Source organism: Schistocerca cancellata, chromosome 2 (assembly GCF_023864275.1).
Source record: "Schistocerca cancellata isolate TAMUIC-IGC-003103 chromosome 2, iqSchCanc2.1, whole genome shotgun sequence".
Lineage (NCBI taxonomy): Eukaryota > Metazoa > Arthropoda > Insecta > Orthoptera > Acrididae > Schistocerca > Schistocerca cancellata.
In genome coordinates, this window is record NC_064627.1 from 281,236,250 (window position 1) to 281,252,552 (window position 16,303).

General features: G+C 37.6%; 1 protein-coding gene across 1 annotated transcript in view; it reads right to left on the reverse strand.

Annotated features, from left to right (window-relative positions):
- The window catches only part of LOC126161621 (sphingomyelin phosphodiesterase-like), a 137,586-nt gene extending 121,854 nt beyond the window's left edge, over positions 1-15,732 (reverse strand). The window contains exon 1 of the mRNA XM_049917582.1: positions 15,582-15,732. Coding sequence (XP_049773539.1) covers positions 15,582-15,710 — 129 coding nt within the window. The 5' untranslated portion in view covers positions 15,711-15,732. The remainder of the gene's footprint in view (positions 1-15,581) is intronic.
- Between the last annotated feature and the right edge of the window lie 571 nt (positions 15,733-16,303).

The following is a 16,303-nucleotide window of genomic DNA, read 5'->3' on the forward strand; positions in this document are numbered from 1 at the left end:
GAGGGAATTAGATTAGGAAATGAGACACTTAAAGTAGTAAAGGAGTTTTGCTATTTGGGGAGCAAAATAACTGATGATGATCGAAGTAGAGAGGATATAAAATGTAGACTGGCAATGGCAAGGAAAGCGTTTCTGAAGAAGAGAAATTTGTTAACATCGAGTACAGATTTAAGTGTCAGGAAACCATTTCTGAAAGTATTTGTATGGAGTGTAGCCATGTATGGAAGTGAAACTTGGACGATAAATAGTTTAGACAAGAAAAGAATAGAAGCTTTCGAAATGTGGTGCTACAGAAGAATGCTGAAGATTAGATGGGTAGATCACATAACTAATGAGGAGGCATTGAATAGGATTGGGGAGAAGAGAAGTTTGTGGCACAACTTGACCAGAAGAAGGGATCGGTTGGTAGGACATGTTCTGAGGCACCAAGGGATCACCAATTTAGTATTGGAGGGCAGCGTGGAGGGTAAAAATCGTAGAGGGAGACCAAGAGATGAATACACTAAGCAGATTCAGAAGGATGTAGGTTGCAGTAGGTACTGGGAGATGAAGAAGCTTGCACAGGATAGAGTAGCATGGAGAGCTGCATCAAACCAATCTCAGGACTTAAGGCCACAACAACAACATGTGAATTGTGCGTTTTTTTATTGTTCCTTCTCGCCTCTTATACAGAATGTATGTTATCGTCTGTTTCTACAGATTACTCCTACTTTTCTCAGCATTTCGAAGATCTTGCACCATTTTACATTGTCATGTGCTTTTTCTAGGTTGACGAGTCCTATGAACATATCTTGATTTTTCTTCAGGTTTCCTTCCATTATCAATCACAACAATGGAATGGGTCATTCTAATAGTCATTGTTATTTGGAATGCTATTGTGAGGGAAGGAATAGAATAAAGGTTTGTCTTTTACAAAGAATTTCCGCTGCACTCTTAATGTTACCATCATTGACTTTCATTTCACCAAATGTTCTTTTGACTTTTCTATATTCTGAAGGAGTCCTCCCTTCTTTAGAAGTTTTGGATCGTTGTTGACTTCATTCAGCAATTCCTGAGAGATGTCTGTGCGATGTATTTTTTTTTCGTCAAAATTCAACATTTTCGCAACAAACTTTGCTGCAACAACTTTCATGCCCAAACCATCCGAAAAAAATTTTTGGTGTGTGCCAAAGGATATGACATCATAAGCAACCTCTTTCAGGCTTTTGGCGATTTTCCAGAACCATTTTCTTTACTTCTTCCACACTGTTGTTAGTAACTGATGATCTAGGGCATCCAGAGCAGTCGTCACCTTCAATGTCTACTCGGCCCTCTTTGAAACATTTATACCTCTTGTAATCTCTTGTCTTACTCAAAATAGACACAGCACAAGCTACAGTTGACGTTTAGAATGTGGTGCTGTACTTTTTTCGATTTTTCAAGCAAACTTTTGTAAATTTTTCCATTCATTTTTTTCGAAGGTATAGGTTCGACAAACACTCAAAAACACATACACAGTAACCTCTTCGACTGTCAACACTGAACTAAATATTAAAAACAGCTGAGAATGCAAATATACGTCAGGAACACGTGTACCAACAAGACAAAAAAAGTTTTGAGAACTCGATGTATAAAGTTCACAAAATTAAAAAATTCCTGCTACTTTTTTATCATACCTCTTACATGGTAGATAGGTGTGTTTTTGTGTGTGTGTAGGGGGGGGGGGGAGGGGGGGGCTGACAAGTCAGAAAATAAATCTACATCTACAGCTACAATAAAGAAAACTAAAAGTGAGTGAAGGAAAAGAAGAGGTACTAAGAAGAAACACTGAACCAAAGATATTACCATAAATTTAGACCACTGCTAAAGCATGTGAGTCATATTTGGGAATAACGAGTCTTAATTCCTAGAAGGACTATGTTTATTAAATCGCAGTATACGTGATAACTGTAGTTCGCTTCATGTAAATCGTAGTATAGGGTCCTTCATCATGAGCAGGACAGGATCCGTCCTTTTCATGGTCCAGTTAAGTCAATGCCCAGTCTCTGAATGTGTCATTGTTGAGCAATCATTGAAATCAGAGAAAGACTTACCCTGTTCAGCCTCCTATCACCAGCTATGACACAGACCTGCAACTGTTCAATGATGTACTACCAAAGGTGGGAGAGCCACCTGTGGAACGACAAATTGTATACTAGATGTTATATCAACTCTGGCTGGCCTTTCACATACCCATGACCGCCACCGATTTTTCAGTTAGAATGAAAGGGCATAGGCAGAGGTTGTATACTGCCAACACGCAGTATCCTGTTGCATAGCATGCTCTACAAGATGACAGTCTTGACCTCCATGCCTGTTTCACCATACTTGTCATTTGGATTCTTCCCACAGGTACCAGTTTCTCAGAACTCCACAAATGTGAACTGCAGTTACAAATTGTCCCTCATTCTCGGCATCTACGTGGCCTTAATTTACGTTAATTCCTTTGGTCTCAGCATTTCTTCGCATTATCTATTCCTTACTTCCCTTCCTTTTTGTTTTTAATATCTTTAATTCTCTGTTTTTTCCTGTCACCCTATCATCTCTATCAGCTACAATGCACTTAGCTTTCTGTTCTTATTGGCATGTGCATGATGTTTTGGCAGTAATCTCTGTCTTGCATGTTACATTACCTTCTCCTTTTAAGCTCTCAGGTTTTCAAATCTCATCTGGTGCAGTCCCCGACAATCAGTCTTTTCTTCTCATTCCGTCCAGAAAGTGTCCCCTGACCCATGGCTCTGGATGACTTTTCTGAACTCTCCTCATTTCCGAAACCTCACCAATTCTTTTCTTTCACTCCTCTGCTCTCCCTTTCTGCCTCAAGGAGCCACTGGCTCTAAAAGCTCGTAAATTTAAATACCTTTAAATGTGTATTCTGATGCTTTCACATGGCGAACAGATTTTTTATATGTCCTATTAAATAATATTTATTTAAAAAACTGTGCATCACCACTGAATTACTACTATATGCAGAAAAATTTCTATACTCTGTTCATGATAAGCATAAACCTGATGTAAACAAACATAAACGCTGTAATTGGTCAGAAGCCGTAGCACATGTATACTTGTGTTGTTACACTCTTAGAAGTAGTTCCTATTTGTGTAGTAAATATGTTATTAATCAGCTATGTTAAATGAAATTGTGAGATATTAGAATATATTAACAGCCATCAAACTTTTCCGTAATCACGCTTTAGGTATGTAGTTTTTATTTAAAAAATAGCGAACAGTCACAGTCTCTGTACTGTTGTGCTCTGATTGTCGTAGTGTTAACTCTTTCAAGTCTGATGGTACAATTTGTGTACCACCGTATCACCTTATGTTGCACCAAGGTTGTACGGTGGTACATTATTTGTACCACCAATTTGGATGCGTAGAACAGTGCATTCTCGTGGCAGATTACTTGAACTACTAGCAGGGTATGTTCTTTGTAGTTCTTAGATGTATGCACCAGATGGCAGTTGTTACTGGGTTCTTGTAGCAGGACCAGTACTTCATATTTCTACGTCAGGTGCGCTCAAGTACACTGTGGAGACATTGTTTGTGCAACATTGTTATTACTTACCTGCTAAGGGAAGTTTCCAACAAAATTTCTATTGGAATATGTAAGTACATTTGTTTATTGTAGTTTTTGTGTTGTTCAGACTATTTCTATGAGAAATTATTAAAATGTAGCTAATTATTCATTGGTTCAAAATACATACCACTGTAACCGCAACAGTCAGTATACTTCAAAAATAGGTAAATCTTACTCTTTACTTTTCAGTAATAATGAGGGGTCAGAGAAAGCTGACTGAGTCTGAAATTTTGAAAGCCCTTGAAGAGGATATTCCATCTGATATATCATTTGATAGTGGGGACAATGATGACACCAATGACAATTCTTATCATCTGGAACCAACTACACCCAAAACTATTGTGTTTGATTCTGATACGTCAAGTGATTCTGAGGATGAGTGCCCAACTACTGTTTCAGTGATTAGGTCACCAGAGACTGAGCTTAGTCAAACTGTCACAGTGCATCAGACTCCAACTGAGATTGCTGGTCATCAGTCGAAGACTGAACATAAGTGGAGCAAAACTGAATGCCCGGCTGATGCCCCTGCATTTACTTCCCAGTGTGGTCCCAGTGTTTTTATTGTGAAGTTAGGCACACCATCACCATATCAGTTATTTGGAGTTCTGCTTTCAGATGATATTATGGATTTATTTTTGTTTCAGATGAACTTATATGCGCAACAGTCATTTCTGACTACTGGTAAACCTTATGTGCCAGCATCCATGGATGAATTAAAAACTTTCTTAGGGATAAATATCTTGAAGGGCATAAAACCACTTCCTAGTTACAGAGACTACTGGAGTTCAGGTGCTGATCTACCTGATAGTTATGTGAGTCAGCTGATGTCAAGGAGGCGTTTCGAATGGTTTCTCACCAACTTACATTTGAATGACAATAGTAAAGTGCCACAACGAGGGGACATCAACTATGATAAACTTTAAAGTTGCGTCCTTTCCTAGAAAGAATTTCACATAGCTTTCAGAAAGCACTTAATCCAAATGAATGTATGGCAGTGGACGAATCTATGATTAAATTTAAAGGAAGATCTTCTATAAAACAGTACTTGCCAAAGAAGCCTATCAAGAGAGGCTACAAGGTGTGGGTACTAGCAGACAAATCTGGCTATGCACAGAAATATTTACGCAGGAAAGAAAGATAATGCTGTGGAAAAGAAATTGGGGGAAAGAGTTGTGAAAGACCTCACTGAAAATATTAAAGGATCACAGAGTTTACTTTGATAATTATTTCAGTGGCCCAGATCGCCGAGATTTGAAAGAAATAAAATACATGCTTGTGGTATAGTGAATCCAAGTAGAAAATCTTTACCTATGCTGAAAAGTGACAAGGAAATGAAAAGGGGTGACTATGATTGGGCTACTAGCAATACAGGCCTTAGTGTGATGAAGTGGAAAGATAAGAGATCCGTCCACCTGCTTTCAGATTTCCATGATCCAACTCAAACAACAGAGGTTACAAGCTAGGAAAAAGATGGAAATGAAATAAAAGTTTCTTGTCCCATTGCTCTCTGCGATTACAATGCCAACATGAATTGTGTAGATAAATTTGACCAGCTGAAAGGCGTATATGAAACTGACAGAAAGAGCAGAAAGTGATGGCACAGAATATTTTGGTACTTTATTGATGCCACTGTGGTGAATGCTTTCATCATCGATATAGAAATGAAGTTGCCTAAGATGACTCTGAAGGACTTCAGAAGAGAAATCGGAAGGGATTTAGTGGCACCTGCCTTGGTAGCTTCAAGAGGTAAAAAGTGAAGTCTGAGCAGCCATTTCCAGTTCAACAAGATGAAACCCAATGTACCGAAACCTGTGCGTCTTCAAAGTTCATCTCATCAGCCAGAAAGATCTACAAGGAGGAGATGTGCAGCATGTAGTTCCAAGAAACAACAAATTCGCACCGACTGGATGTGTAGTGTGTGTAAGGTTCCTCTATGCTTAGGGAAAAGGAAGACATGCTTCCAAGACTATCATGCATCTTGATGCACGGTGGAACAAAAAATGAGCCACCTCTCTTGTGACCAACAATGATGATAAAAATTGAATTTTTGTGTACAATGGTAATAATTATGTTCATTCTATTATAAATTTGTTGCTTGTATGAATTTTTGACAATAAAAGTAAGTCGTGTACTTCTAGAGTTGTTTTTTGGTCAAATTAATTGTATGTGAAAGAGTTAATGTGTTGTTGTGGTCTTCAGTCCTGAGACTGGTTTGATGCAGCTCTGCATGCTACTCTATCCTGTGCAAGCTGCTTCATCTCCCAGTACCTACTGCAACTACATCCTTCTGAATCTGCTTAGTGTATTCATCTCTTGGTCTCCCTCTACGTTTTTTACCCTCTTCTCCCCAATCCTATTCAATACCTCCACATTAGTTATATGATCTACCCATCTAAACTTCAGCATTCTTCTGAAGCACCACATTTCGAAAGCTTCTATTCTCTTCTTGTCCAAACTAGTTATAGCCCATGTTTCACTTCCATACATGGCTACACTCCATACAAATATTTTCAGAAACGACGTCCTGACACTTAAATCTATACTAGATGTTAACAAATTTCTCTTCTTCAGAAACGCTTTCCTTGCCATTGCCAGGCTACATTTTATATCCTCTCTACTTTGACCGTCATCAGTTATTTTGTTCCCCAAATAGCAAAACTCCTTTACTATTTTAAGTGTCTCATTTCCTAATCTAATTCCCTCAGCATCACTCGACTTAATTCGACTACATTCCATTATCCTCGTTTTGCTTTTGTTGATGTTCATCTTATATCCTCCTTTGAAGACACTGTCCATTCCGTTCAACTGCTCTTCCAAGTCCTTTGCTGTACCTGACAGAATTACAATGTCATCGGCGAACCTCAAAGTTCTTATTTCTTCTCCATGGATTTTAATACCTACTCTGAATTTTTCTTTTGTTTCCTTTATTGCTTGCTCAGTATACAGATTGAATAACATTGGGGAGAGGATACAACCCTGTCTCACTCCCTTCCCAACCACTGCTTCCCTTTCATGTCCCTCGACTCTTATAACTGCCTTTTGGTTTCTGTACAAATTGTAAATAGCCTTTCGCTCCCTGTATTTTACCCCTGCCACCTTCAGAAAGAGAGTATTCCAGTCAACATTGTCAAAAGCTTTCTCTAAGTCCACAAATACTACAAACACAGGTTTGCCTTTCCTTAACCTAGCTTCTAAGATAAGTCGTAGGGTCAGTATTGCCTCACGTGTTCCAGTATTTCTACGGAATCCAAACTGATCTTCCCTGAGGTCGGCTTCTACCAGTTTTTCCATTCGTCTGTATAGAATTCGCGTTAGCATTTTGCATCCATGACTTATTAAACTGATAGTTCGGTAATTTTCACATCTGTCAGCACCTGCATTCTTTGGGATTGGAATTATTATATTCTTCTTGAAGTCTGAGGGTATTTCGCCTGTCTCATACATCTTGCTCACCAGATGGTAGAGTTTTGTAAGGATTGGCTTTCCCAAGGCCGTCAGTAGTTCTAATAGAATGTTGTCTACTCCTGGGGCCTTGTTTCGACTCAGGTCTTTCAGCGCTCTGTCAAACTCTTCACACAGTATCGTATCTCCCATTTCATCTTCATCTACATCCTCTTCCATTTCCATAATATTGTCCTCAAGTACATCACCCTTCTATAGACCCTCTATATACTCCTTCCACCTTTCTGCTTTCCCTTCTTTGCTTAGAACTGGGTTTCCATCTGAGCTCTTGATATTCATACAAGTGGTTCTCTTTTCTCGAAAGGTCTCTTTAATTTTCCTGTAGGCAGTATCTATCTTACCCCTAGTGAGATAAGCCTCTACATCCTTACATTTGTCCTCCAGCCATCCCTGCTTAGCCATTTTGCACTTCCTGACGATCTCATTTTTGAGACGTTTGTATTCCTTTTTGCCTGCTTCATTTGCTGCATTTTTATATTTTCTCCTTTCATCAATTAAATTCAATATTTCTTCTGTTACCCAAGGATTTCTACTAGCCCTTGTCTTTTTACCTACTAGGTGCTCTGCTGCCTTCACTATTTCATCTCTCAAAGCTAGCCATTCTTCTTCTACTGTATTTCTGTCCCCCATTCTTGTCAATTGTTCCTTAATGCTCTTCCTGACACTCTCTACAACCTCTGGTTCTTTCAGTTTATCCAGGTACCATCTCCTCAAATTCCCACCTTTTTGCAGTTTCTTCAGTTTTAATCTACAGTTCATAACCAATAGATTGTGGTCAGAGTCCACATCTGCCGCTGGAAATGTCTTACAATTTAAAACCTGGTTCCTAAATCTCTGTCTTACCATTATATAATCTATCTGAAAGCTATCGGTATCTCCAGGCTTCTTCCATGTATACAACCTTCTTTTATGATTCTTGAACCAAGTGTTAGCTATGATTAAGTTATTCTCTGTGCAAAATTCTACCAGGCGGCTTCCTCTTCCATTTCTTAGCCCCAACCCATATTCACCTACTACGTTTCCTTCTCTCCCTTTTCCTACTACCGAATTCCAGTCACCCATGACTATTAAATTTTCATCTCTCTTCACTATCTGAATAATTTCTTTTATTTCATCATACATTTTTTCAATTTCTTCGTCATCTGCAGAGCTAGTTGTCATATAAACTTGTACTACTGGTAATAGGCGTGTCTATCTCGGCCACCATAGGCGTTCACTATGCTGTTATATTAGCTTACCCGCACTCCTATTTTTTTATTCACGATTAAACCTACTCCTGCATTACGCCTATTTGATTTTGTATTTATAACCCTGTATTCACCTGACCAAAAGTATTTTTCCTCCTGCCACCGAACTTCACTAATTCCCACTATATCCAACTTTAACCTATGCATTTCCCTTTTTAAATTTTCTAACCTACCTGCTCGATTAAGGGATCTGACATTTCACGCTCCGATCCGTAGAACGCCAGTTTTCTTTTTCCTGATAACGACGTCCTCCTGAGTAGTCCCCGCCCGGAGATCCGAATGGGGGACTATTTTACCTCCGAAATATTTTACCCAAGACGATGCCATCATCATTAAACCATACAGTAAAGCTGCATGCCTTCGGGAATAATTACGGCTGTAGTTTCCCCTTTCTTTCAGCCGTTCGCAGTACCAGCACAGCAAGGCCGTTTTGGCTAGTGTTACAAGGCCAGATCAGTCAATCATCCAGCCTGTTGCTCCTGCAACTACTGAAAAGTCTGCTGCCCCTTTTCAGGAACCACACGTTTGTCTGGCCTCTCAACAGATACCCCTCCGTTGTGGTTGCACAGAGTTAATAATCAGTATGAAAATGGTTGTGGCTGCTTCCTGCTCCGTAGTGGAACGTACGTGGAACACGGTTAAAAAGTGACTTGAAACAGGTTGTTATTAATGTTTTTCATAAATTTAGATAAAAAAATCGGTTTTGAAGAAATCCGATGGACTGTCTTTGATACAGTGGAGAGACAAATATACACTAGATGCCTGGCGGACTGTCGCATAGCGGATTGATAGTTTGGTACAGGTCATGGATTACCGGTACCTGTACAAATCTCTCCGCGTTCATCCTTTCGTTCAATTTGAAACACTTACATCTCGTAACTGTAAAAATCATCATTTTTTATGAGTAATGCACGTCTTCTTGTTTATAATTGCATACTGCATTCCTGTTTTCATTTCCATTATAAATTCTTAATTATCGATATTTTATGAAAGAATGTTAAAAATGGTTGCTTAAATTAAGGAAGCGTAACAATTTAATTTCTTAGGGCAAAAGTGAAAAACCAAATACTCTTATTTGGACTATGTCCATGTTTTGTACCACAGACGTAGTCTCACACGAACCACCGTGATCAGTGTCGTAGAAACATGAAAAACTATCATTTTTACAACATCGAGCACACCATTCAAATGCTGCATTTTTACATTTGCCGCTGTACCATTACAATACGAACCGAACAGGACTAATCTGGAGCCAAGTAAAGGGATTTGTTCAAAAAATGGTTCAAATGGCTCTGAGCACTATGGGACTCAACATCTTAGGTCATAAGCCCCCAAGAACTTAGAACTACTTAAACCTAACTAACCTAAGGACAGCACTCACACCCATGCCCGAGGCAGGATTCGAACCTGCGACCGTAGCAGTCTCGCGGTTCCGGACTGCAGCGCCAGAACCAAAAGGGATTTGTCGCGAAAAATAACAACACTGTTACACTGCTAGACATATTGGAACTTATGCACATAGCTTTTTCTCGTGTCACTGCCGAACACTGGCGGGATATTGAACGGCACATCATAAAAGAAAGAGGAGAAAATGTGACGCCTGGGTGGCTTGGATTCTGTTGTTGATCGACTCGTTATCAACGTAGCAGATGACAGTTCCGGAATTGGACTTTATTCCTGGGATTCGAATAAGGAAGGAGCTAAGAGATTATCAGACTGACTGTAATTAATACCTTCAGTGGCTTCAGTATTCAACAATACGGTGAAATCCCTGCAATATGCTTATATAAATCGTACATTTCGCTCAGAAGAATTACCATGTGTTTAAGTAAGGAATTTTCATCACTTTTCTTTGTAATTAGAATACTATATTAGGTGAGAGCGAGAGCATTTTATGCTGGTCTGCCAAGAAGCGTGCGGTGGTGCTGGAGTTTTGCAGAATATTATGTCATTAATCTTTAGATATTAAATGACATTCGAATCTATGTTGTTTCTCTGCTCGTCTCTTTTTACATCTGAACTGGAACTGCTCAAGTTATTGCTGGTTAGTTGGAGCTGCTGGCTGGCCAGTGCTGTCCAAAGTTAATGGGCCAGAAAAGCTTTTGTCCCGCATCATCGCTCAATAGATGTGCGTGTAACACAACATAAAACGTAACCTTATAATCTTACTTGACTGTACTGGACACAGCTTGACTTACGTTCCACGGGAAATGCAATCCAATAAGATTCAAGCAAATGCGGAAGAATACATGGTGTATAGTTTACAGCATACCTTGACCTCGCATAACTGCACTAGTGTAATGCTGTAGCCATTGTTTCTGCTACGTATAAAGAAAACACTTCAACGATTCTATTTGCTACTTGAAAATTTAATGGGCTTTGGTACAGATAATGCCTCTGTCATGGTTGGAGTGAATAACGGGGATTTACAAAATTGAAAGAAGAGATACCACACCTGATTTTCGTACGTTTTTTAGCCATTCCTTGCAACTAGCTGTTTCTGCTGCTGCAAAAGTATTTTTACCGAGAAATTTGGAGTATGTAATTAAAGAGACATGTATGGTTTAGTCGCTCCTCTTCCAGACAGTCTCTTTATAAGGAGCTATACAGAACCATGAACGATGGACAGAACCGTTAAAAATAGTTCAAGCGTGCCAGACAAGGCGGTTGTCAATAGACGACCCTGCTGCATCAAGTATATAATCGCAATGGTCATAGCTAAAAACACGTTTTCCGTAGCTAAACTACGCGAAAGATGTCACGTGGCAGAGTTATTGAACGATATGTATACGAACGAGATTAATTACGCGTATATTTCCTTTTTATATCCAATATTAATTGAAATAAACAGAGTCAATAAAATGTTCGAGTCTAAAGATAGAGATCATACCAAACTCTTTGATGAGTTGACCAACCTGGCATGCTTCTCAGTAAAGTTAAGTTACCTGCAAATAAAGTTAGTATCTTTACTCAAAAAATTCGTGATTTCTTGGATCGAAAATGTTATCTGGGATCCGCTTCGAATAGCGAGAAAAAGGATTACCATGGGAAGACGAAGAAATGTTGCGTTATCGATGCGTAACATTTATAGTAAGTCTGATTGAAGAAATAAAAAACAGGTTACCAGAAAATTTAATGATGAAAAAAATTTCCAGAATAACTGTTGAAAATGCGCTTCATAACAAAAAAGTAAATCTAATTGATATAATGGCTCAGTTCAATAAAAGTGTAAAATTTACAGCAAAAGTGGATGATCAATGGCAAGAAATTCATTTGATGAACTGGAACGAGACCAAAGGTACAAAATAATTTTGGAATGAAGTACCGCATTTCAAAGATGCTCACAGGGAATCCAGAAATGAGGAATTAGCGACTTTTGTTATTACTCTCCTAATACTGCCTGATTCCAATGCCGATGTTGAGAGACTGTTTACCAGTATGAATGTAATAAAAAAACAAGCAGAGGAGTAGAGTGAAGTTAAATCGTTTAACTGCCATATTTAGAATAAGCTGTGGTTTGAGGTTGAAAGGAAAATGCTGCAACGAATATGAAATTCCAGTGAACGTTGTTAAACAAATCTGTGCCAAAGAACTGTATCAATCTGAAACCGACGACGACGACGACGACGACGATGATGATGATGATGATGATGCAGACAAAAATGATTCATCTGTAGACGACAAATTCATTTAAATAATTAGCTGTTATAGAACTTTTTGCATTTTCCTTACCTTGACTTGCGGATTTATTTATTGTATGTTCATTTAATGATTGTGAATATTTTCTATCTGAATAATAAAGGAAACTAATTACTAATATACTTATTGTTTTCCTTCATAATAATTCAACAAATTTTTGTGGAAATTTTAGCGATTACGAGAGTAGTGGCATTTTTATTAGTGGTTTTCTGGTGGTTTTTGCACTTGAAACTGGTGGGGAGCTCACTTTAACTGTTAGTAACACCTAAAGTCGGTAGTGTTACGAAAGGGCAAAGCGCAAATGGGCTTGACGGTGTCAGTTCTAGTCTGCTGCGTTGGTTAAATTGCTACTTGTGACGTCGCTACTTCGAGCTCAATTACTGCGGCTCCAGTCACGGAGAATAGTAGGAATGATCAAGTAAGGAAAAATATGTAGTATATTGGAAAATATTGTCAAAGCAATTCCGTTCAGTCTTTCAAAAACGAGAAAATAATTTTTTGTTAGAAAATATTTGGAAACCTGAGCCTGAGTTCAAATTTCCCTCCATTACTAGTTCAAACCATACTAGATCTCTTCAAATGATGTGACTAGAAGAATTTGTGTGTTTAGCTTATTCAGCGGCAAAATCTGGATTTTTTGCAAATTCAAATGGTTGAAATGGCTCTAAGCACTATGGGACTCAACATCTGAGGTCATGAGCTTTTGCAAGTACTGCGTGTTATTTTCCATACCGAAAATGTAGGGAAAGGAGATCACCAAGTAGCAGGGGCATTGGTTACTCAGGCATTTACCAATAATGAAAGAAACCAGGGAAATGTTTAGAAACATGAGAACTTATCATATCATAAGAAATATGTTTTGATCGCTGGCAACACAAAAGCTATAGTTAAGAAAAAAGCTGAAAGTATTATCAATCAAGTAAATGCCCAAAGAAGGCTGGATACTTAGAATAATATAAAATTCCTAATCCCCATCAAACAATTCGATTTTGCTGAAGGCAGCAAATAGCTCTAAAGGGGTCATCGTGATTCTGCGCGAATAATCGTTGAAATGGACGAAAATGATGGATATTTTCGATCGTCGTTAAGATACAGAGCCAAAAGTAGAGATAATATTCTTAAATACCACTTAACGACCAGTGGTGGGAAGACGATGTATAAAAAGTCTTTAGTTCAAAACGAAGTTATTACTTGGTTTCTTAATGCAATTGAATAGCGTAGAAAACGTCAGAAAGCTTGTTTTTTACTCCATTTTAGTTGATTAAACCACTGACTTCTGTCAAATCTAACAATTCTCTCTGTGTACGTTACTTAGAAGTGAAAACTTTCAAAATCAGGGAAGATTTTTTGGCATTCGTTCCTGTTTATGGCGTCACTGGAGCAGGTTTGGCTAACACAATATGGAAGACCTTGTGAACATTAGGGCTTGACCTAAACAAAATGAGAGGCCAAGGGTACGATGGCGCTGCCACGATTAGTAGGCAATTCAGAGGAGTACGAGCTTCCATTAAAGAAAATCTACCGTTAGCTCTGTATACACATTGTTCTTCACACACTCTAATTTTTTTATTGCCGGATACGAGCAACATACCTATTACAAGGAACTTTATGGGTGTCACAAAAGAAGTCTGTAGATTGTTTCATTCGTCAACCAACAGAACAGAAATATGGAAATTAATGATATCTGAATATTGTCCAGAACAAAAGAAAAAGAAACTTATTTCACTGTGGGAAACCTGATGTGTAGGAAAGGCACAACTCAGTACTTTTATTCAAAGACATTTTGGAGCCTATCTTTCTATCCCTTCGCAAAATATAAGAGGAATTAAGTGACAACATCTAAGGGTTACACGCTAAGTAGGGCTATTAGTCAATTTGCATTTCTTGTTAATTTTTTGTTTTGAGCCGGATGCTGTCAACCACCCATAACTTATAAGAGCAGTTTGAAAACAAAAATATTGATCTTGCACAGGCCTTGACCAATGTAATGAGTATCTTAACCTTCTATCAAAGGAGAGGGCAAACGCAAATGACTGATTTAAAGCCTTGTATAATGAAGTGAAGACATTCGCTGCCAAACGTGACATTAGGGAAGAGATTCGAAGAATTTGCCGCCTTCAACCAGCATGTAGCAACGTCCCTTACACCACAGAAGAATAATATCGAGCTGTTTATGTGCCATACCTGGACGATTTTTGTATCTCACTTAAAGAATGCTTTGAATCCCACAAGGAAACAGTTGCATCCTTACAAAACATCATCCCACAGTAGTGTATCACAATAGATTTCGCTATATTGGACATTGCTTTTAATTTCTACAAAGACGACTTGCCACATAAAGAAATTGTGCAAAGTGAGTTTATGTTGTAGAAAGAAAAGTGGAGTCAGGAAAAATTCTTCAAATCTTCAGAAAACAGCTATGAGTTATCTTCAAAAATGTGACGAGACTTCCTGCCCCAACATTTACACCATTCTGAAATTACTCACAGTTCTTCCCATTTCTGTTGCAACCACAGAGTGATCTTTCTTCAGCCTGAGAAGACTGAAGACCTACCTAAGGAACAGTATATCTCAAAGAAGGCTTAACAGGCTTGCTTTACTTTCTATCCACAGAGACATAACTAGTGGCGAAGAGATTCTTGATAAATTTGCGAGTGTACCAAGAAACCTGAACTTTGTTTTGTAAACATTGTTCTTTATAAAAAGTGAAATATCTTTTTAATGTGATTTATTCTTTTTATTGTCAGTTCGATAAACAACTAATAAAACAAATTTTGTTGCATTGTCATTTGTCAAAAAGTCAATTTAATAAACATTCTTGTAAGGTTTCTCCAAACAATAAATTCCTCAAAACAGTCTTTTGAATTATAGTTGGTAAATCACATGCTTGTATACGCAAAAGAAAAAAAAGGGTGTTAGTAATTTACATGTATGTGACAGAATAAACCAATATTTATAACTAGAATTACTCCAAAAACGATAATCACAATTGTGTTTTCACTCTTTTAGTTTGAATAAGTGTTTGCAGATGAGACATTCTTAAAATCTTGACTAATGTTTGAAATACTGTATTATTGCCTCGCAATGTTGGTTCTCCAGTGACTCACTTTGTTTCCTCGACGCTGTTATAATCAGAAGATGCAGAATGCTGCTACAATGTGTGGTACATTATTGAATTCTACATTGTCGCGGTAGTCAACATCTTGTAATTACAAAAGTGGAACAACCATCATAGCAAGGCAATAATAACTGAGATCTGTTCATTTGTTTATTTTTAAAAAATAGCTATATTTTCATGATTTAATGTTAACAATAAAAAAATTGATCTTGGTAAAATAAAAGAAGCTTAAATTATCCTCTGAATATGAACAGCAAAACTATACAAAATATCATTGGGTATCTACTTAAAGTTACTTAACTTATCCTTACATTAATGTTGCCTCCCCCCCAAAATACATGCTATATTCGTCACTGATTATAACTGCCACAGAAAAAGCTTTTAGGTTTAGAATATGTAATTAACCCAAATTAATACTTCACAGATTATATGGTTTATACGTATATCTCTGTGAACATACCTTTGGGCTCAGATCTGAAAGATATTCTGACTCAATCTTGTTTATCAGGGTGAGATGATGCAATGCCTCTTGAAAGTGAGGTGTCTTCACTCTTGATGAATAAAATGTCTCCAACCCACTCATAAACATCTCTGTTAAAGCTTTGTGCCTCCATGCTTCTGCAATGTAGAGTTTAATAGTGTTAAAAAAGTAGTCAAAAACAAATTGGAAGCATTTATGTAGAGTATTTCTTCAATGTGGAAACAGTTGCTAAACTTCTTATAATAAGAAAAATATTAACGAAACTTAATACTGTTTTCTTTATGTGAAGTACCAGTCTCATAGTGATGCAAACAGTGAAGTGATTATTTGGACCTTGTTTGTTACAATAAAATAAAATTTTCTGATACTCCTATGATGCTATCAAAATGTTTACAAGTAGTAATATATAAATCTACATGTGTGGTATTGTATGGGATCTGTTATGTGATTAGCCTCTGTGGACCGTTTGTTTAATTTTAATTCAGAAGTAATCAGATCTTTCTCTTATAAGATTGGTACAGCTATGTAAGTGACACAAACAAATACTACTATTATATGCTTCATTTTTATAATCTATATTGTTCAGGACATAACTGTGACTTAGCTGATGACAGTGGTAGAAGTATTCTTCCCAAAAAAATTATATTGAAGCAATTATTCAAAATTTTAAGGAATTAATTAAAATTTAAGTTAAAGGAAAA